This window comes from Bacillus rossius, chromosome 1 (assembly GCF_032445375.1).
Source record: "Bacillus rossius redtenbacheri isolate Brsri chromosome 1, Brsri_v3, whole genome shotgun sequence".
Taxonomy (NCBI): Eukaryota; Metazoa; Arthropoda; class Insecta; order Phasmatodea; family Bacillidae; genus Bacillus; species Bacillus rossius.
Window position 1 is genome coordinate 121,596,405 of NC_086330.1, and position 24,218 is coordinate 121,620,622.

A 24,218-nucleotide genomic window follows, 5' to 3' on the forward strand; every position below is an offset into this window, starting at 1 on the left:
CTACCACAGCGCTTGCAGTATCGTGTTATAATTGCAGGTAACTTCACCTTAACCTCTACACGTGAAGCTATGAGAATATATTTGTGATGCGGTCGATCAATCAGTCCTTCAGCTGCCAGACGAGTAGATGACACTCTTCAATTGAAGAAGTTAACTTCATTGTCTACCCTCCAAATTCAATACAACCTTGACAGAAAACAATTAAGATTGTAACTTTGTTACACTTCTGTGAAGGTTATTCAAGAGTGCGTGTGGGCAGGCTTTCAAAAGACTGCCACTTATAGAATTGATGGATGTCGTATCACTGTCACAGTTTTATGGTCTTTCAACATGTCACACCACCACATTTTTAATTTGAGATAAACTATCGATATCGTCAAGTGTTGCTAATGCTGTATACTCGTCAATGGCCGTGAAAGTATAAAACGCTAGGTGGTAAGTTGAGACCACACACATTCCGTAACTGCACAAAGGGGAGGTGGAGTGAATGTGGTTTGTAATCTCACGAGATCAATCACATTCGTGCAGTTAGGGCGCCATGTCGATATTCGCTGTAGTGGTCCTCCTGGGACTCGCGTTTGGAGGTCAGGCGTCGATCATTAGATCAGGTGAGTTTTCATGCTGCTAATTTCACGATCAAACTATAATGCGATGTGCTGGTTTAATATAACAAAATAACTTTACAATTTTCACTATAAATGATTTGTTAGGAATTATTAAATGAGTTTTTTTTTATAACAATGTGCACAGTTATTACTAATGATTTTACTGTAGAAAATATCAGCAGATTTGTCATCGACACAAAGATCGAAATTACCGATGGCCGTCTTTGAAGACTTCAAAATAACGCCTACGCTATTTTACTACACAAATGGAAGAAATGTTCGATTATATTACATTGATAACACGGATCATGGTTCGGCATTTCCTTTTTTATATTTTTCTTGACTCTAGTTTCAGTAGAACTACACACATAAATAAGTGTACTTAGGACGTAGTTTTGAACGACGGGCTGCCGTCAAGAAGTCGTAGAGTGTATGGTCCTGACTCGTCAAATCAAAAACGATGTGTATTGATGTGTCTGTCTTACTATTGATGCGTTCTGTGTAGGTGACAGCTAGTAGTAATATGTATGTAGGGTCTTTAAATTCATAACGCTCAATTCGAGAAAAAGTATTGTAACTTCCCCGCTGATTACTGATAATGAATGCGTTTTCAGAATCGTTGACGTTGTGAATGATGAGAGCAGGACAAATTTCTAGAGAGTGGATTACACGTTTAAGCGCACTTAATTTTCATTCAATCTTCAGGAAGTTTTGAACGTTATTAGAATTTTATATAAGAGGGTCATTCAAATATTAATCGGAATTTTTTATACAGATTTATTGGTGATTTATGAAAATACAAATGAAATGCCTTATCTTTCTGCATAGTTTCCTTTAACAGAAATACATTTTGTTCATTAGATAGAAAGATTTTTGATCCCTTCATGGAAAAAAAAGATGGTTGCCCCAGTAGCCAATTGCGCACGTATTGTTCGACCGCAGCGCCGTCTTCAAATTTTTCTCCTCTCAATGCCTTCTTCGGTGGACCTTCCACAAGCTGAAGCATGGCCTGAATATTGTCTTTGTTTACGCTGGTCGCCGGATGCTGTTTATGGCTTTGAGTTTCTACCTTATCACTACTTCGAAACTTCTGGACGCAATCGAACACATGGGGTTTACTCAGAGTAGCATCACAGAAGTGCGCATGAAGTCTCTTCACAATTTCACTCGACTCCACACTTCGCTGGCGAGGAAAAGAGTAATCACGCGCTGCGCAACTGCCGCTGGTGCTGCCACAGCGACACTGACATGGACGTGAGTGAGGGCCGTGTGCTGCCTGTCCCCTCTCCTCTCCCCTACCAGCGCTGCCAAGCTCACGTCACTGCTTGAGTCGACATAAACTAATTCCGGTTTGCATTTGAATGACTCTCGTATAACACTATCACAGTAACTTTAGTTAAGCAGTACAGTAATGGTAGCCAACAATTTCTACAAATTTTTAGCAGATTTTAATGGATTTGTGCTAAGTGTGAGTTCGTAAATGGCGACCAGCGTACTTATTCTTCACATTCACGTGGGAACTGAAGAGTACTCTACACGGCACTTTAATTGTACAGTTTAACCTTACATCCTTAAATGCCTGACACAAAACTCTCCTTTTTAACTTTAATTGTTACCATAAATAGTTAATATTCGTTCATAAGTTTTTCGCATGGTGGCATTCGGCCAACATGCTTGCCGACGATAAGTTTTATCATTCCAGAAGTAGATATAATTGTTAAAATCCAGGACTATTGTTCATTTATGTAAATATTTTTCATATTTATGTTATTTAAAACTAAATTTTAAAATGCAGTTTTAAAATATTTCATACAATAAACATAAAATCATTTTATTTGTAGCTCTTAAAATGGGAGTAACATTTACAATTTCTTTGTTTTTACAGATATAAATTAATATTGGTATTTAAAAATTGAGTTTTTTCAAACTCTAGAGCAGGGTTTCCCAACCGGAGGTACGCGTACCACTAGTGGTGCGTGGCAACGTTGCAGGTGATAACGCGATCAGATGCTGACAAGTTCAGTTTCTTGACCCTGATATTGAAAGTTTGATAATGGACAAACAGCAAAAAGTTTCCCATTAAAATAGCTGTTTTAATATTGAAAAAGAAATTTTTGTAATGTTGTTCAATTTAAATTAATGTCTATAATTGTTTGTTTCCAGAGTTATGTGTTATAAATAAAACTGCCATTTTGCAATGGATATTTTTTCCTAAATTTAAAAAATAACCATCGCTTATATATCAATATCTAAAACTAAAAGATTAAGTACGCCTAGTGCCTAGTGGTACACCAACGTTTCTGAAAATGTCAAGTGGTACTGTATACAATTGATAAAACGTTGGGACCACTGATCTAGAGTAATAAATTATGTTTTCTTTAAGGAGTTTTGATTAAATAGCACCCAGTAAATAATATACTAAAAAATGCTATAAAATATAAATCTTGGACAAAAAGCCAAATATCTTTCGCGAATATCGCGGAGGTTTTTCAGGTGCGCCTTGCTCTTATTTTTGGGTATGCAACACATGCAGCCATGACGCTAGAAAATCCTGATAATAGCTGCGATGTAGGCTATTTTTTTTCGTGGATAACCCCGACCTGAGGCTGCATGGTTCGTCCCGAGACGCATCTCTTCACCAACCGCTGTTAGCCACTTGCAAGCAAGCCGGAGGCCCCACCGAACCGTGAAGGACACTGCACCTCCATCGCTTCGCGAACAAAGACCACTCCAGTTCCACTTAGAGTACCCAAATGCATATGTGCTTCGATCCAGTTTTTTAAACTAATGAGGCATCTAGTAACTAACTCAGTGAACCTGAGTAGTAGCCATCCATTACTAACAAAATAGCGCAATGAAACAGCTTTTTATGATATCGTCTAATAGCAATTGAGTTTCGTGTTCAGATATTACGAGACTACAGTTGGCAGATGTATTGCCGATATTTACTAAGGCAAGGAAGTGGGAGCAAAAAAAAAAAAGTCCGCTAGTCTTTCAGTACTTGCCAGAAATGTGAAACATCTAACCTCAGCAACGAGCAAATTCGTGTGTTCTCAAGTTGCAAATACCCTTATAATACGAAACTCGGACACTAAATATAACCTAGAATTCTTGCAATAATGCCGAGCGTGATAAATATTCTTAAATTGTGTTTTCAACTACATTTCTTGGGCGCGAATCACTCGTAGTTTCCGCGCCCGCTGCTAGAATTCGCTGTCGGAGCAGCTAAGTTGACTATCGAGTCATTCGATTTGCAGAGCGAAATGTTAAACTGTTTAATGAAACGGCTCCAATAAAAGCGGAAAAGACTTGAAAAAATACTAAACCTTGGCTTTGGACCTGATTTTCGACAATGAGGTTTTATTAAAATACTGTCCACTTTATTAAAAAAAAAAAAAAAACATTAAACCGTTAATACTATAAAATTTTCCTTTGTCTTTGTGAACTTTGGTTCGCTCCATCCGCCACAGATGGCAGCATCGTGGTTCCACATTTCCGTTTCATTCTCGAAATTACTAAGCTACCAAATGCCGTATACCGAGAGCTAAGATGTTACACATAAAAAACCAAAGAACGAAAATGGCTTCTCTCGAACCTCCGTATCGTTTAAAGGCAGTGCAAGTACATGTGCACTACTTTAGAGTAGCGTAAGGACGACTATTGTTCCTGAAAAGTATAGTGATTTTTTTTATTGTTCGCAGTTATCTACAGTTTTTCATTAGCTTAGCGTTGTATGATTGTGGAACAATAATCGAGTAACTTTATGCTAATAATGTTCATCCGCTTTTGATTAAAACTGTCGTTTAAAATTTTAAGTTGGAACATCTCTACTTAACTGATATCCAAGTTGTACCTATAACCACTAGGAATATTTCAGGAGATGATTCCTCATGGAAATTCGTGTAGAGTTTATACAGCTTAGTTCAATTCATAAATGTGATATAGGATTTACGAAGTGTATTTTTTAAAGTAGATAAATTTTTAATTAAATTTACAATTCCGGAAAAGTGTTTTTATGGAGTTTTCCACCCTTTTAACGCACTTTTAACTGATCTACCTCCTCCTCGTGAAAAGAATAGAGGCGACATTCTCTTAAAGCGTACAAAATTTGTGCTTCCCGGTGTCATGGATATTGAAGTTAAATGAAGAAAAACACCCATTGTGTTAAAACTGCTTGAGATGAGCAGTTTCTGCATTCATCGCTCGCAAAAGTTTCGGTGTTACACAGAGCTTCTTAAGACTTACGTGAGGCAAAAACTGATCAAGAATTTTTGTGGTGTCTGATTACGTAAGGCACGTAACCATGAAATATGATGATGCTTTCGGAATGGTAGTTTTGTTTGCAGATTTCCTTTTTGAACTGTATTTTTTTGAGAGTTATGTGGCTAAAATATAGTTTTCTTGAAATAATGTGAAACCTGCAGATCCTTTAAAGCACTTTAGCTTCGTAAGTACGCCGCAAAATGTTCGGGTCACCACTGGAACTGGCCTATGCACGCCAGCGAGCGTCGCACTTGTCGGGCGCCGCTACTGGCTGCAGTGCAGTCGCCTACTGCCCGGCTCGCTCGTTGTAATAACTTCTAATGTTGGTTTCATTTTAATAGCTTTTGTTTAAGACCATCAGTTATCGTCTATTGACAGTATCATTGCAGATTAAGTCAATCTGAAAATTAATAGCAATTCAATGCTAGGCACTGGAGACACATTTTGTCAGCTCGTCACTATTAAAAACAAGGCTTTTAATTAAATAATGTGTTATGCTCAAACAAAGTCAAAATTTTTAATGTTAAATGATGAAATGAAACTGTTGAAACGTTGAGTTACATCTCATTCTAATTAAAAAATGATTATTTAAATTTAAAAAAATTAATATATCACGTTTATAAAACGGACTAAAATGTATAAAATAATTTCTCATATCCCCATATAGTTTTATAACATCGTCCAAATTCCTAATCCCATGCAGATTATCCTGAAAATTTGTGATTTTGAATTTTTAATACCTATGAAAATACTTGTAATAATTAAAACGAAAAACTATGGGGCGCAGGTGATAGATAATTGATGAATGAATAGTTCACCTAAGTCACTTACAATTTTATTGCACTGCAAAAGATATGAACGGTTGAGTGAGTTTTCTCCACGACACTCCGCTACATTGTCTTCTACGGCAGCCACGTGGGAGATGCCGACCCGGCTGTTGCAGGCTGCGCGGTGAGCGTGAACAAGGGCCTGCCGTCGCCGCAGCCGCTGCTGCTTGTGCCAGGGGGAGCGAGGGGCGGGCTGGGCTTCAAGCTGCCCGCCGTGCCCGGGGACTCGGTGCACTTCGCGGCCGGGGAGCGCGTGGAGCTGGCCTGCCCGGGCGCCAACAACCACCTGCCGGCGGTGGGCAGCGGCGCAGCCGTGGTCACTGCCGCCTGCGTGTCCGGCTCCACCTTCCTCGTCAACGGCGTCAAGCACGAGTTCGACAAGCTCAGCTGCAGGTCCGTCCTCGGTCCTTGGCCTTGGCCTTGCCCTTGCCTGGCCATTACCTCTCTACAGGTGGCATTTGAGTCATTACTCTAAACATGAACACACAAAAAACAAGCTTCAGCCTGTTATATTATAAGTGCAGAGACAGTACAGGTAATTCCGTAGATGGAATATCAAAACACAGACGAACAATGGGTTCCTTTGTCTGTCGCTGTGTTGTCCAAGGTTGTTATTTTGTGTGTATTAACTGTTTTATGTTGCAACTGTCTCGTCGTTGTCAGCGCACTTCATATATTTGTCATAATTTGGAAGACTGCAGTACATGATTTTTCATACAAACGTTAGTTGTATACAGAGTGGGGTCTGAATTCGACCGAGGATCTTCGGCTGCAGTCTCGTCACACACAAAAATAATAAAAACACCCATACGTAGCACACACGGGCAACTTATGATTTGCAATGCTTCCCAGGGCTGGTATACGCACATGAAGTTAAAGCTGAACAACTCGTTTATAGAAAAAAAAAAGTATTTAAAATAAAGAAATAAGTGTCAAAATAATGTTTAATGAACATAATTTAAAAATATTGCCTTTTTCTAACCATGCCGTTTTCTAAAAAAAGCTTAAGTATCAAAATTTAGAACAAAAAACTGCAGCGCTTTGCAGGTGAGCAGCAAGCACAACTTCCCGTATGCGAGAGCTGCTGCGGATCTGGGGCTATGATTGTTACGTGAGTTGCATGACTATGAAGGTGTTTAGAAGAAAACACTTAATTTCTTATAAATATACTTTAAAATTTTGATTAATATTTAGCTTTAAAAATTGCATTATATTTACGAGTTACAAACATTTATGGGAAATAAGGATTCTGCCCCAAATTTTTGAATGAACTCACTTTACGACTGTGAAAAGTTTTGCAGTGGTATTAGATTAATTAAACATTATCCAAACGCAGTGTTCCATCTTAAATACTTCATTTATCATTTGCAATAAACTAGTTGTTAAGCTACAACTTAAAAGTCTTATACCAGCCTTGGCAAGCACTTTAGGCGTTAATTGGCATGTATGTTTTAATTTTTTTTCCGTAATGTACTATAGTCTTTATTTTGTTGGAATAATTCTGACTCATCCAGTATATTCCACAGGGACGTACTGTACTAGTTGCAATAGCATAGCTGTAAATTTACAAAAAAATATTTTGGCATCTAGTTTCCAATAATTTTGTAGTAAAATCTATATATTTTTTTACAACGTAGTGCATTTATGTTATGCTGGAAAAAATTTAATTGGCCTTCAATAATAATACTTGTTTACTAACATAAAGCTATGGCTAGAAAATTTGCCAAGCCTATAGCTGGCTCCGAGCGGCTTGAGTCCTAACTCGATGCTCATGAATATGAGTTATGCTGGAATGCGGAATAGAACCCACGATTCTAATCACATAAGTGTGGTGTGTTATATGACGATTACTGAAGGATACCCCTCCCCCTTTGCTGTTTGAAACTACAATAAAAAAATGTGAGCGAGTCTTTCAGTACTCGCCAATGATGTGTAACACCTAACCTCGGTAACCAGCACATTCATGTGTTCTCATGTTGCAAATACACTCATAATACGAAACTCGGGCCTCGGAAACTAAATTTCAAGTAGAATTCTTTAAAGTAATGCCGAACGTGATAAATATATGAAAATTTTGTTTTCAACTACATTTCTTGACGCGAATCACGAGTAGTTTCCGCACCCGTCGCTAGAATGCGCTGCCAAAGCAGCTATGTCGATAAAGTGAAAGGTTAAGCTAGAAAATTAAACGGCTCAAATAAAAGCGAAAATGACTTGAAATACTAAACCCCGGCTTTAGACACGATTTCCGACAAGGAATTTTATTAAAATACTGCCCATCCTGTTAAAATTCACTAGGCAGTTAATACTATAAAGTTTCCTTTTGTATTATGTGAGCTTTTGTTCATGTCATTCGTCACAGATGGCAGCACCGTAGTTGCTACAAATTTCCGTCCTCGACTTCTGCCGCATTCACGAAATGACTTCCACCAAATGCTGTACACTGAGAGCTAAGATGTTGCACATCAATATAAACTGCCTTTCACCTGTACCATTCAACAAGGTCCGGGAGTGGGCCACTCCTGTGGGAGAAGGTGACTGCCACTGTGCTGTCGGAGCCGTGGCCGGGTCTGGTATCCGAGAAGGGAAGGGTGTTTGGAGCGGCAACTCCCTGCCTCCTGGCGGCACGGGCGGTGCCTCAGGCCTCCTCACTTGTCTGGAGGGCTGAATCTGCGGCCAACCTTTCTGAGACGAGGTTAGGCACACCCGGATCTTATTGGCTGTAAACCCTTTTGGGCCGAGGTGCAGGGGGTCGGGGTAGGATCCGAGACATGCCGAGGTACTCCAGTGTATCTGACAACGGCACTGGCAGTTAGGTCCAGCCGAAGCGAATAGTCTGAAACCTGCACGTGCCACTAAAACTTGGTAGTAGTGCGGACTGACCCGCTGAGATTTTCTCTGTCGGTGCAGGATCAGACTGGTGAAGGACGCAGTGAGCGGTGACACAGCTCCGGCGCTAGCCTGGCTGGACAGCTAGGAGAGGTTGCATGCACTTCGACCAGACCACAGACTCTCTGGGGTCTCAGGAGTCCCAGAGTTGTGGCAGACTTGGTTAAGCCCCTTGTGATACTCTTGGGACAGGTTATTATTTGAGTCAGCGACAGGTTAGCCTAATTAGGTTAAGGGGGAGTGGGTGGTGGTAATCCCTCAGCCTCTTATTACAACTCCTCCTAAAACCCCTCTAAGTTGTGACGAGATGGTGTATCCATTTCCCTGTGGCTCAGCGGAGATTGTGTGTCGGTGGAGACTCAGCCCATAAGAGAGCACGTACTCCATCAAATCTGGCAGTTAAACAGCTAGTGTAGGTTGTAGCTTGCTAAAACTTGAAGTATTCGGACAAGGACAGTCTTCCCTATTGCAAGAATAGGTCGAAGAAAGACCACTAATTTCTTCTTTATAATAATACAGTAACTCGAAGCTCATACAATGGATCATTATGGAAGGTTGGAACAGAAATACCGAATCTCGTAACACGAAGTTAATGCCTAGACAAATACGGCCATCGAAGGTATATAGTTCTCTGCATGGATTTATGTTTGCTGGGTGAGGGAACGGGGGTAGCAGGGTGTTATGGTCTTTGTAGTACTTATCACACAAAGGGAAAGTTAAAGTTGGTTTATGGCTATGAACAGCAACGAGAATAATGTGGTGGGATTACTGCAGACTTCAAACCACTTGGCACTCTCAAATTATGAGTCAGGCATGAGTAAACACAAATCTTCCTCCTCGGTGCATGACTGCGGGATGCTACTAAGAGTCATTACTTTCCGGTATCGTCTCATGCAACGAATAAATACGCCCCCAACATCAGGAGCTATGTGTATGTGAGTATATTTAAAGGTGATGAGAAGAATTTTCTCAGGCATTTGTACAAAACATTCCCAAAAATACCAACAGAGAAAAATAAATATTATTTAATACAAAACGGAACCGCGCAATAATTATTGGCCGTTGTTCGAATACCTAGGGAGGAATAAAAAAAGTTGTAAAATAAAAGTAAATAAATTTTGTACTTGATATATTTACATGCCAAAAATATCAGTATAAAAAGAAGAGACGTTTCAGGGCCGAATTTTGAATTTTATCCGCCTGGAGCGAATACATGGAAATATGTAATATAGACAAGTTGTGACGAAATTCTTTATTGCTAATACACAACATTAGAAGTAAATTATAAAATTTCACCTTTTTTCATACATGTAATTTCCCTTTGTGTAAAATGAAGACTTGGCTGATGAGAGCATGGCGGTGGAGGAAGCGAGGCGGGAAGTGGGAAGTGAGTGGCTATGCTGGTTGCAGCGTCCTGCCGTCCCACACGGCGCGGCTTACGGGCAGGCGGTGCGCCAGCAACAGGTACGAGGAGATCGAGATAGGGTTCGTGGTCGCCGGCATCTTCTACAACATCCTGGAGGTGTGCTTCGACAATACGCTCGGGAACGTGATCTACACGCAGTTCGACATGGCGAAGAACATCGGCGGCGTGCAGCTGGGGTTCCCGCGGCCCAGCTGGCTCAGCGGCTCCTTCTACCCGGCCTTCAACCCCAACACCTTCTACACGCGCAACCGGCAGATCGCCACGGTGGGGTCCATCCTGGGCTCGGCGGAGCTCGGCTCCAAGTACGTCTCCAGCAGCAACGACTTCTTCCTGTCGCGCGGCCACCTGGCCGCCAAGACGGACTACGTGTACGGCTCCCAGCAGATGGCGACCTTCTACTACGTGAACGCCGCGCCGCAGTGGCAGGTGTTCAATGCCGGCAACTGGCTCACGCTCGAGAACAACGTGCGGCGCTACGCCAGCAGCAAGGCTGCCAACCTCGTGGTGTACACGGGCACGCACGGCGTCACCACGCTCCCGGATGTCCACAACGTGCATCGCGAGCTGTGGCTGTACGTGAACGGCACCCATCGCGGCCTGCCCGTGCCCAAGCTGTTCTGGAAGGTCGTGTACAACCCGGCGACTCATGCGGGCACCGTCTTCCTCGGCGTCAACAACCCGTACATCGAGAAGCCCGGCAGTGACTACGTCATCTGCCCCGACGTCAGCGGCCACATCTCGTGGCTCACCTGGGACAAGACCAACATCCGCAAGGGCTACTCCTACGCCTGCGAAGTGAGCGCCTTCCGCCGAACTGTCAACACCCTGCCGGCCTTCACCGTCACCAGCCTGCTGACGTAGCGCTGAACGTTACTGTCTGCATACACCTGGACGTCGCCACTGCCTCTGGGCACTTCGCGAGCCACTAGACCGACGAGATTATCCACAGTTAGAACAAGACAATGCTTTATATCAATCCATCTTTAAGAACCCGCCTAGCTCTGTTAACATTTTAGTGTGAATACAATCGATCTACGTTAAAGAGCTCATATTTTGATAAACGGTACGAAAATGTGTACAGCACCGAAGAAACTGAACATTACAAATATCAAAATAATCATCATAACATGCTAGAACGTCACTCCAAATAGGCCAACTAATATTTTTAAAAAATATTTTCCTGTAAAATTTTTAAAACTGAATGTTAATGTTACTTAAATTCAAACATTTTTAGACATATAATCCTGCCTGGAATGTATATTTTTATTTATTTTTTTGTCAAAGGTGATACAAAATGTTAAATGTATTCGTGTCTACTGAATAATATTAGACTATTTGTTTGATTGAGCAATACATAAACAAATCAGTGATTCTCCATATGCGACATGATCTTACTGGTCTTTTTCACATTTGGTCTACATAATGTTTGTTGCATAGCTAACACTATCAAAAAATCTACAACTTATGTATGATTGTAAAAAATATATAATTTTTATGAAAAAATGAATTATTAAATCAAACTTTTCAAAAACATTTTGTCTAATAAGGTTTTCATAATAAAATACCCAATACAAACAGTGAATTTTCACAAATGCCCGGTTACACAAGACAAGTTATTGGGGTGAAAGGTAAGGGGATAAGAATCACTCGCCAAAAAAGCTTTTATAACTTTTTGTAAAGAATTGACTTAAGAGGCCCGTCTAGTCGGGGTATGTATGTGTGTGTTAGTGAGGCGGGATGATAAGCGCGACGCTCGCGGGTGCTTCTAGCGTGGTATCACCTCTAAGCGCAAGGCTGTGAACTGGCGCGCAGTCTTCTCGTTGACCATAGGACAACTGTGAAACTTTAGCGGTGACCGTTACATCACATGGCATAGAAATGAAGGTAATGGTGTAATGCTAGTCTCTTGAGTGCTTTCAAGAATCTTTACCGGTTGTTTTACTCTGAAAACATGCCTTTTAACCATTTCAACTCTTCTAAAAATACTGTTTAAAATCTTAATACGGTATCTAAAGTACTTTTCGGCCCTCAGCGAATTCTTAAATATTTTTCGTCAACAGACCCCACTGATATATCTTGAGCATTTTTCAAATCACGTGTTTTACCTGAAGTTCTGCACACTGCATGTGTGCCCGAGCAGGCGAGGCCCCCCATGCGTTGGGGAATAAAGCGAGAGTGTTCCGGGAGAGTTCAGCCCGCCACCGGCAACACGTGACTCGATGTTTCCGGCCCCGGGAGTGGATCCGCCAGGAATCCAACCCGAGTCGCAGCGACGAGAAGCCCGCTCGCGCATCGCATGGCCGCAGACATGCTCGTAGTATGGTGATGCGTGGTTCACAAGTTTTTATTTGTTTTCATCTACCATAAAAGAAAGTTATAGCTGACCGCTATAAAACATGATGGAAGGTTTTCTTCAGGCTCCTTTAGAAGCTTCCGGAAAAACCGCAAGCCAAGCCTTCATGGCAGCAAGTATGGACGTTTCTACGGAAGAAACTATCACACGTAGCATTGTGACTGGTGTAGGCCTAGCTTGTGTGAGGCGAAATTGTAAACAAATGCTTCCTGCTCGACGCAAATTACTGTAATAAACCGTTTGCCGAGAATTGTGGGATGCATAGTTTTAACTTTCTGCAGACACTGGCCGTCGTCTTTTTAGTACGAAATCAACACTTAAATACTGATACTGACGGCTTAAGCCCCGCGATTTTTTTTAATGTTTGAATGTTGGAATGGTGACACTCGCTGTGCACTAACGTTGCCAGTTTCACATCTTGTTTTGAGCTACACATTTTATTCAGTAAGTGCTTTTCACAGAAATCCCTCAAGTTTTGAATCCTACTTCAGCGATTACGAAGTAAAAATTGTGTCAACTAAATTTTTATGCGTATTTTGGATACACGTTTTTCGCTGACTCAAGGTGACGAGACCTCCAATGTAATATTGCCCTCCGAACCACTTGGATACGGATTGCGTGCTCATTAATGAGTCATGCCGAAGTGTTGGGATTGAACCCCTAGAAATGTAAATGGAAATATTTTCCGAGAAAAATTTTCCGCTCGGAAAATATTCTGGGAAAATATAACCACATACTTATATGGAAAAAATTATTTTTTTTCCCCACTACCAACATATATTTTAAAATCATGTTTCTTCTTCAGATAAGAAGGTACTGTTTAAACCACAATGTATATTTTATTTGGTTATGTTTGTATAATAATGTTGTTAACATTTATTTGTGTGTTTCTTTGAAATTTTAAGTCTTTAAACATTTTCCTGTCGTTTTCAGAAAATTATACGATGGATTAGCGGAAAATTTTACCAAAAATACTTTTTTCCGGAAAAATAACACCTCTAGCCGCGACACTCTCCACACGATCTTTTCGTGGCCACCGAAGACATGATGGCTGTAGATCAGTAATTCATAAGATAGAAAAGTTTCATTTTCTCAGGGCTCTGAGCTAGTTGTGTGGTTTTGCTGTATTAAGCGATGTCAAACCACCGTAGACTCGTTACACTAAACCAGTCATGCCACACATCATTTGGGACTGGAGAACATGCCCGCACGTAAAATATTTCTTCATTTGAAAGTACGATTTTATCAAGTGTAAAATCTCATCGTACACCAAACGACCAAACTGAACATTTTGAAAAACAACTTTTGAAAAATATTACTGCACATTATTGAGAAAAGGATGGACATAAACTACATCAGTACTGTAGTGCTTTGTTTTTAATGGAGGCAACCAATAATAAAGCTGGAGAGAAGAAGTTTCTGTCCCCAAAAATTTTGAAAACCATGTTCTATAAATCTTACTAACTTCGCAGCTTTTTCACAATAATGCTGTACTTAGTACAGGGTGGGGCAAGGGGTACAACTCCCAAATAGCAAAATAGGCATGAATCAAGCTTACCATGGTGTGTTAGATTTAATCAAGCTTGAGTCATGCTATCAAGATTACACATGGCAAGCTTGCAGCAAGCTGGCCATGTCAGGCCTCCAAGCTTTCAATAATGATTCATGGTTCAAAGAAGGCTTTAATGAAGCTTGATGTGTCAAACTTGCACGGCAAGCCTATATGACAAGCTTGCCTTAAGCTTACATGCTATATGGGCTGCACCCTCACCCCCTTACCACTTAGCCAGGAAAGTTTAACTAATCCTCCCATAATATGGTTAAAAATAGTTTTAATAAATAATGTTCTTCCTTTGGTTATTGTATTACACCATAGACTCTCCTCCCCTATAAAAATGCTTTGAGCTATATACACCCTTGACAAAAACTATACACAGTAGCTATAAATTCAGTTACATATACATATATGTCTTTAGACAAAGGTTAACTTGTAAATAGGTTAACGTGTAAGTTAAAGATAATGTTAATTTTGAGTCACGTGGCCTTAATTTGAATTCAAATTCATGTGTTCATAATTTCTATCTTAAAAACCATCAGTCTATAATACAAGAATAGTCTATTTTTATCTCATGTAAACTCTAATATTTCAAGGGTATTTGCGGCTCTGCTGTAGAGCTTTTCTACATCATCATTTTCATTGTTGACTATGTACATTCTAACAGTAGGTACTAGCTTGCTAGGTGATTCTTGGAAATTATAATGCTTTTTTTTCAAGGTTGGAAAAATGCAATTGTCAGATAGCAATACAAAGATTAATGTTAACCATTAATATATTCAAATGTCTTTGCTATTGTTTCTTCAGATATAAAATAATTTGTTTTAAATGTGATAACTAGGGTTATTTCAAGCTAAAGATGTATTGGTAGCTATAAAAGAAAAATATATATTTTTTAGTCAAGCCATTATTAGTTTTGTTGAATATTGTAATGTGCATTTTATTTTTCAAACTAACAAAATAAATAGTCGCAGGTCTTGGGCAGTTAAGTATTTTCCATAAAGAAATTAGATATATATTGTGAATTAACTACTATAATTAATATTTAATGTTTCCTTAAACAAAAAGTGAGATATTATTTTGTGATTGTTGCAGTGTTATCCCCGTTCACACTGCACGGTTGAACGGCAAGAGGTGTGCTAACAACAGATACGTAGAGATTGAGATAGGCTTCATTGTGAATGGTGCATTCTACAACATACTGGAGGTGTGCTTCGATCAAGAGCTCGGCAATGTGATCTACACGCAATTCGACCTTGTGAAAAACATCGGCGGTGTGCAAGTGGGATTCCCACGGCCGAGCTGGTTACGAGGTACCTTCTACCCACGCTTCAACCCAAACACATTCTACACAAGGAACCAGCAGTTAGCCACTATAAGCGCCATCTTGGGTTCAGAAGAGCTGGGTTCCAAATATGTATCCAGCACCTCTAACTACTTCCTAGCTCGCGGCCATCTCGCTGCCAAGACGGACTACGTGTACGGTTCACAGCACAGGGCTACTTTCTACTACGTGAACGCCGCGCCGCAGTGGCAGGTGTTCAATGCCGGCAACTGGCTCACGCTCGAGAACAACGTGCGGCGCTACGCCAGCAGCAAGGCTGCCAACCTCGTGGTGTACACGGGCACGCACGGCGTCACCACGCTCCCGGATGTCCACAACGTGCATCGCGAGCTGTGGCTGTACGTGAACGGCACCCAGCGCGGCCTGCCCGTGCCCAAGCTGTTCTGGAAGGTCGTTTACAACCCGGCGACGCGCGCAGGTGCCGCCTTCCTCGGCGTCAACAACCCGTATGTCGAGAAGCCCGGCAGCGACTACGTCATCTGCCCCGACGTCAGCAATCGGATCTCGTGGCTCACCTGGGACAAGACAAATATTCTTAAGGGGTACTCGTATGCTTGTGAAGTGAGCGCTTTCCGGCGTGTGGTCAACACGCTTCCAGCGCTCACAGTCTCCGGCCTGCTCACTTAGCGTTGTATGGCCGCTAATGTCTAGTGTTCAACACTGAGCTTTATCTTCTATATAAGTGAATAACATTTTACATTTGACTAGCATTTTCATTGGATCGTGGATCTTTAACGCGTCCTTAAATAAAGGCAGACAATAAGAACATAGCAATGCCTTGCACACTAGGACGATTACAAACATACATGACTTAAAAAAAAAAGAATATTCTGCTATTAATTAGCACAACTTTATCATTTTATGCACCTGTATTGAGAGAAAAGTTGTGATTAAGTAACTTTTTAATTTTTAGAACATTTGGTTGTTAGGTTGGGTTCATAATTAAAATATACACAAGCGAGTGCATAGCAGGCAATGCGCACGACTGTGCACATGACTTGTGCGAAGTCGGTTCACAAGTAAAATCTTACTGTTAATTTTAGCCAATGAAATTTCGTGACATATCCTATATATGTTGGCAGTTACTACACTCGCGTGCAACTAAATCGACTCACGCCTCCAGTGCGCACAAAAAGGCGTAATTTTTTAAAGTGGTTTTTCCGATTTTTACAAAACATCTTTTTGACAGCATAAATCTTTTACTTTACAATGACTCCTTTAATTAAAATCTGTACAATATTTTCAAATTAATGTGATCTGCATGTAAGCATAGCAACATGAGCTCTGTCGGTAACCACGAGTTGCGCATCGCAATAATCCCAAAGACCGATATTTCTTTTAAAATTTTGATTATTTAATTTTTTTATAAATTTTAAAAATGTTTTCATTAAAATCGGATAATACATAAAGATTTTCAAGATGGCGGACGAAACTCAAAATGGCGGAATTATCTAGAAAACAAAATGGCGGATAATAACAAAATGTCCACCGGGGTCAAAGATCAAGGTCAAATCCAAGATGGCCGCCAGAAGTGGTGTAATCCAAGATGGCCGCCGGAAGTGACGTAATCCAAGATGGCCGCCGCGGCTCCCCGGCTCCCCCACCCCCCACCGGTGCACCAGGACCTACCAAATACACCTACTGAATTGTTTAAGAACTTAGTCCTGAAACATAATCTTAAAAAGTTATAAGCACGAACAGAAGCATACATTTAAATTTCACGTGCATGTCACTACTCCAATGGCTGAGAGAAGACACTATCACAGTGCAGTGACCATCATTTTCAGCTTTTCCTAGGAAAGCAAAGCGACGAGCAGGATGCAGACATGTTAGAGTTAGCCATACACACTAATAACAAGCAGCCTGGCGTACTGCAAAATGTTTTGGTGATTGTGGTATTTGCTTGTTTGCTTTAGGCTTTTCGTGCAGTGTGCATTAATACTTTGCAGAAAATAGTTTGTAAGCAAAAAAATGCATGGAACTGTGTTCTGGTACATAGTAGCAGAGGAGTAAAGGCTGTGTTAAACAAAAATTTCAAATAATTAAGAACACTGTTTTAAAAATTGAAAAAGTACTCTACAGATATTATGTAAATCTCGCATATCAACAAGATAAATAATTTTCTTACAGTTAAGAAGAATCAGAAAAATCATTATGTTTCCAAAAAATTACAGAGGGTTTCGATAATTGTGTTACAAGAGTTAACAACACGGGAAAACATGTTAATCACCAAACAATAGTCCATGAAAATTATAAACACAAATATCCACAGTGACCATGCTTAGAGCACACTCAGGCGATTCAAGTTTTGCCAATGCAAAGTAATTCTATAGCCTACGAAAAGTTAACTAGGGAAATTTTAAGCTATGAACACTCTTAACGTGAAATATACATATTCAAACTGTTCCAAAGGCAAGAAAATGACTCGATTACACAAAATTAGAAATTATACTTCTATAAATATAATTAAACATTTATGTTAAAAACGTTTTCAAAAATCATACCCTAATAAATACAGGGGATTACAGAAAAGCTATACCGTACACATGCATCTATCTCTCAGGGTGAAAAATTAAAAGATCAAAGTTCTAACAAGACTAGAACTATAATAAACGTGCTCTCGTGACAATTAGAAGCAAACATAAGGTGTATGAAAAGAATTATTCCAACAGGCCAATGCCCATAATACAAAAGCATGATTAGAGGAGATCGCCACGCAACCAACTGAGGCTGGTCATGGAAAACGACTAGAGAATAAATCCATGAGGTCCGCGGGCACAAGCAACTAAAATGCCTAACTATATTTGGAAGGTGGAGGGCCAGAACATAAATTTAGAAAAAAACAAAACGAAACGTGATTAATTATACATTAACATTATGTCTATCTCATACCATTTCAAGAAACCACAAATGACCAAACTACCATAATTCACCTCAGCAACAGCACCAGTAGCAGCAGCACCAGCACTCCAGCAGCACAACAATTCTAGCACTCAATGAAGTTGTGACGATAACAAGAAGGTGGCCAGGGGAAACAAGCATATTGAAGCCCTAAGAAAACTCAGTTTCACATGTGTGACATCAGAGGCGGGGCAAGTAGGGAATAAGTGGAAGAGTTGGACTAAGGAGTGGATGGTGAAGAGGAGAAACACAAGGAGGTCAGTAAGGCACCTCCTAGGACACATCTTACAATCTTCACTGTTTCCAGTGCAACTTAGTTTAATTTCCTGCCAGAGCTGTTAGTATATATGCCACTAGCTGAAGGAGATTATCGTTTCTGCATGACATGCTGTGCGACACCATCTTAACAATACATTTCATGGACGACCGGTGGGAGGCAATGGTAATGTTATTCCTATGGGGCAACATTTAAATCCCCAAGTCTACATGATACATAATGCCAGATGGGACAGTTTTTAAACACAATAATGTACAACAACGACTTTCTAACTTCCGCATGATGTGCCACAAATTTTCACAAGAGATCATGACAACATACTTTGTCACTGTAACACCTTCGTTGTGGCACTTCGAACATCTATTGGGAAGGTGAAACATGTTATCTACATTGAACCTGCACTTGTGCTGAGCAACCTACGACCCACCTCACCCTGTTCCCACTGCGCTGTTATCGCGCATTTTTGTCGGCGGATATCGTCGTCTGTCAATTTGTCGAACATGTTAGAATATTCGAGCCGCTGCCAACATGCTGTTGTGATCCCATCATAATACCAAAGCCCCTCGAATCATAAATTTATGTATCATATATAAGATATCAAGTAACTTACCGAAACACACAGATTGTTTTAAATGGCAGCACCGCCCAAAATTCCATTAGTGAGCTGACATAGAACTACAACTAATGTGTGAAGTTTTATTTCTAAAATACATTATAGCCATACACCCATGGGTTTTTCTTCAGAAAAAGTAATTTTATCCTGGATAACTTGGAATCAGAAAAAAAGCTCATATCTCATTAACTTTTTTTTATATTGTTAGGAAAAAAACCATTCAGTCATTTTTATATAATAGCACAGAGCCATAATGAAGCTGGTGTATGGTTTCTCAATTGAAACTACTGAAACCTTTTAGCAGTAATCTGGGGAAATAAACATCGACCAGTTTTAGCAGGATAATTATTTCTCCTTCCTCTCCCCCCCTCTCTCACTCACTCCTTCTCACTCTCTGTCCTCTTTAAGCTAGAGACTCTTCGAAGACCATGGGCTCGCCCTTCTCCCTGCTAGAGACTCCTCGGAGACCGCGAGTACTTTTTTTCTCTCCACTAGCGACTCCCCGGAGACCGTGGACACCCTTCCCTTCCCTCATCAATTCCTACCCAAATGAAAAAGTGCTCAGGTCGTCGGCACACCCGACAATGACCTGCCCAGCCTGAAGAGAAGCCAGCAGTATGACAGTTACTGGCAAACACATTGGCACATCAATTTGGTGCACAATGTGGGGTGATTATTTGTCTAGTTAGACTTCCAGACACAAAAACATCGCCGGTGCACCATCCCATTTACCTGGTGGTGCTCAAACTTTCAGGATGTCCAAACCATTGCCTGTGCATTTTGCCAAGCTAATTTTCATATACTATGCTTTAGACCCATAGAACAAGTCATTCAACAAAAGACTCTGATCAAATTCTGCACCCCCTGCCGAGAGAAACTTGTAGATAAGTACCCAAACACCCCAGTGGTGTGACATTTCTTTGCTCCATACTGCCCTCGGACTGCCCTAGTCCTTGTCACTTGCCAGACATGCCATAGGGACTACCTCCTCTCCTGCCTCGGCTGAGAGGATGTACCGCTCAACCTCACGGGGATGTTATTCGCATCCTATGTCGAGAACACCACTCCATGTCCTTAAGTGACAGATCTGCAAGTGTACTCCGACTCTTCTAATGACGAGATAATGAGGATCCTGTGCAAGTTGTTCGACAATGTGAGCAGGCCTTGTGGGTGTAAGCAATCAAACACACCGAATGGTTAGACATTGTAGGTCCATTGCTATTGGGAGAAGCAGCTAGATGGTGGAAGACACCTGAAAGGCTCTATGACAACTGGGAAGAGTTCACAGGAGGTTTTCTGTACTACTTTGGTAACCAAACAACGATGGCAGAGCTCACTGACCAGTTATTTGTCACTAAACAAAAGGTAGGAGAGGATGTATAAAATGTCTTGCTACAGAGAAGGAAACTCTATGAAAGGCTTCACCTAGGAAAAGATTCCAACAAGTTTCTCCCTACCATACTGGAGCTGGTGCGACGCGAACTTCGGCCATTTCTGAGAAACCCACCTCCCGATGATCTATCAGAACTCCTTATGCGAGCCACTGCAGCACAGCGAGATCGTTTCGAAACTCAGGACAAACCAGGCCCACCACAGCAGCTAAAGGGAATACGATCCCGAATAGAAGCTAACCGAAGTGTTTTCTCTGCCCCGAACAACACTTCCACCAAGACTGCCCAGTGTTCCACTGTAAACAGGCTGAAAGGAGAAGCATTAATCAAGATGGCTCCTGGATAGAGAAAACGGTACCCACCAGTAAGACCCCCGGCACAAGGAAGGGGAAACCCCAAAGGTGTTAACACCTATGCCACCATGGAGACAACCACAGAGTATCACATCTCTCCGTCTATGGTTCAACTGAAATCAGGAACCGTACCAGCACCCAGGAATAGGAACCTCCCGGAAAACACTTCGCCTAGAGCCATGGACTCCATACCCAAGACCACTTAAACAATCCGCAAGAAGACTTTGCAGTGCAGTGGACAGTGAAGAGTGATCAGACCTGGGACTGAAGCCCACCGTGCTGCCTCCAGGCAAGTGCGACTACACCAAAAGTCCCAACCGAGGCCATATGGAGAGGAGGGTGAATTGTCATTTCCACCATTTTGACCTCTGCCAGTGCTTTCACACACTAGGGAAGGACCTAAGAATAACTAAGTATGCTCTACTGTAATATCTAGTATTGCAACCTCTATGGATAAGTTAATGCTTACAGTCACACATAGATGGTAGTTAAGAGAATTAATAATATCATTAACTAATATGTTATGTAATCAAGGTGTTATATACAATAAGAACTGTAAACCACTTTATGTGCATTATGTAACATGTATTCTGCGCAATAATATCTACTGACTTATTGTGTTTGTACACATGTAATGTAAAGGCAGAACAGGGGCACTTTGAATATATTTAATTTATGTTTAAAAAAGAATGATTTACACTGAAAAGTCGAAAAATGTGATTTTTCTCTAATATGAAATAAAGAATAATGTTAATTCTCAAGCCTCCAACTGCAACATCAACACCGCTTTCACCGTGCTGCCCCTCATCAGCAGCATGGCACCAACATCAGCCGAGCACCACCCCGCCAGCCAGCCAACGGACGCCACCGACAGAGCAGCAGAGCCCCAGGGACGGACGTCGGAGGAGCTCAATCTTTGTACATACTGTAAATAAATAACCATTGTCACCACGAAGCCCTTGCGGCCATGTATTTTACATTTGTGTTTTCATTATCTCCATGTACCTTTTATTTAATAAAGATGAATTTTTGGCGGGTGACTCCCTTCAGTGGGAGTCCCCAATTTAAAAAAAAAAAAAAATTGACGACAACTCTTTGGGCTCCTTCCAGTCACGTGTGCAATTACTGCCCATTGCTGTGGTGTTGACCCCTAGGGGGCAAGGTGGACGTGTGCAGTGCGCCGAGTCGGCGCCGCCGACCGGCCCGCACCACAACGATGTTTCATTAAACACAAGAGGGCGCTAGCGATGCAGAATGTGGAAAAGCTCCGCCGATTTTATGGGTATAAAATCTGTAACAATTTACGGTAACCATTTTAAAACAGTGGAAGGATTGTATGGCCAGTAACATTGTTCACTGTGGAATCACGCCAAACTACTGTCCGCGCCAGGAAAGGTGGCACTTCTCTCCGCGGGGGTGAGGGGTCATGTTGGAGAGAGGGGAAGTAATTCCCCGCGTATACCTGCGTCTGTAGCCTGCAACCTACAAACATTGTTCCCTCACAGCAGTTGAACAGTGGTAGTAGGTTACGATGGATGCTAGAGAACGTCCGGTACGATTTAAAAAAGTCATTCATAGTGGTGAAAGAGAAATAGTGAAACGTGTTATTGAATGTTGTGACCGCGAAGCGAAAAATAAGTGTTTAGAAGTGCCAGTCCACAAAGCTACGGACAGAGTAGCACACTACACTGGCGTAAGCCGTAGGTCTGTCCTTAGGATAAGGAAACAAAACAAAGAACGTCCACACGAACCTCAAACAACTCCTGGTAAAAAAAAGGTATGTAATGTAAGGGATCGTTATAATAATTAATGGTGTTTGGGGAAAGCATTTTTGTATTCCATGTTACTATGATAATTTGCAGAGGCGCGGAAAGAATTTGGCCCCCCGGGGGGGGGGGGGGGAGACAATGGTGTAGCCAGGATGTGTGTCTGGGAATATAGTTGTATTGGGTGCCTAGCTATTTATATTGTAAACACCAAACATAATTAAATATTAAATATGAAGTTTTTTTTAGTGAAGATGTGAAAAATAAATAAACTATTTTTTAATTAATCCAAAAATCCTCTCCACCTATTTGAACGGGGGTTTTCGGCATAGAAAGGCCTCCTACTTAAGCCCAATATATACGTTCATTAAACACAAAGACCCGATGGAAAATCAGGTGTAGCCCATGTTCGTATGTGTCCGAATTGTAGTTTGTGCTGAAATTGATTCGTGAAAACTGTCCAGTTTCTATTTAAGTATGTTTGTTTTATTAAGGGGGTACAGTCCTAGATTTAATAATTTTTTTAATCATTACTCAGTAATTAATATTTATGGCTTAATCTTGAAATTTGGTGGTAATCATGACACAGTAAAGTACTTATCAGACCTTTTGAATTTGAATTTAGTTGCCTGTCATCCATATTATTTGTTGAGGGACTGAAATTATTGACTTATTAGAATATACCTAATTATGATCATGCAGGTCATAAAATGGTTTTAATATTAACAAAATAGTACTTAAAATTACTGTTAAAACCTGATGTATCTCATACTTAATCTAGTTTGAAAATATCGGATATAAAAATATAGTAATGGAGAAATCTCAACAAATTCATGAAAGTAAGGAAACTACCCCCTTAAAGCTAACTTGTTGATTCTAATTTAAATTAACATGTTTTTGCAGGCCAAGAAAGACTGTAAAAATTGACGTTGACAGTTTTGATAGAAGAGTTATTCGAGATACAATTCACGAATTCTATATTGTGAAAAAGGTTGTGCCAACAGTCAACAAGCTATTACCAATTCTTAAAGAAAAGATCGGCTGGATTTGGAGCAAATCGTCATTGCGCCGACTTCTGAAGGAAATGGGTTTCGTGTGGAGGAAAACCCAAGACAAACGTGTAGTACTCCTTGAACGAGCTGATATCGTTCGTTGGCGGTCAAAATACCTTACTGAAATGAAGAAAATAAGAAAAGATGGAAAAGAAATATTTTTCCTTGATGAAACTTGGGTTGACACAAATTTAACATTCAAGAAATGTTGGCAGAAAAAGGACGATATAAACGTTTTTATGAGTACAGGAAACGCAGCTCACAGACTAATAGACTAGTAGTTAATAGTGTTGTTTACAAAGCTAGTGCTACAGTGGGGGATTACCACGGACAAATGAACTCTGTAAATTTCGAAAAATGGCTTTCAGAAAAGGTACTACCAAATCTACCACCTGCATCGATCGTAGTTAGGGACAACGCACCATACCACTCCAAACAAGTGGACAAGCCACCATCAAAATACGATGTTAAACGAGAAATAGTGGGATAGAGTATAGAAGAGATAGTAGATAGAAATGGGGTCGACTGTAATGTGACTATGAGTAAAACAGAGCTACTAGATCTGCTGGACAGACATCGACCACAAACAAAAAGGTTTAGAG

The 24,218-nt window shown here is 40.8% G+C and overlaps 1 protein-coding gene across 1 annotated transcript; it reads left to right on the forward strand.

Moving 5' to 3' along the window:
* Nucleotides 1–464: 464 nt before the first annotated feature.
* LOC134534394 (uncharacterized) lies at nt 465–21,775 on the forward strand. Its single transcript, XM_063372888.1, has 4 exons — nt 465–608; nt 5,812–6,088; nt 9,995–10,867; nt 15,014–21,775. Exons 1-4 carry the CDS (start codon nt 539–541, stop codon nt 15,888–15,890), a joined length of 2,097 nt encoding a protein of 698 aa, XP_063228958.1. The 5' UTR covers nt 465–538; the 3' UTR covers nt 15,891–21,775.
* The last annotated feature ends 2,443 nt before the right edge of the window (nt 21,776–24,218 follow it).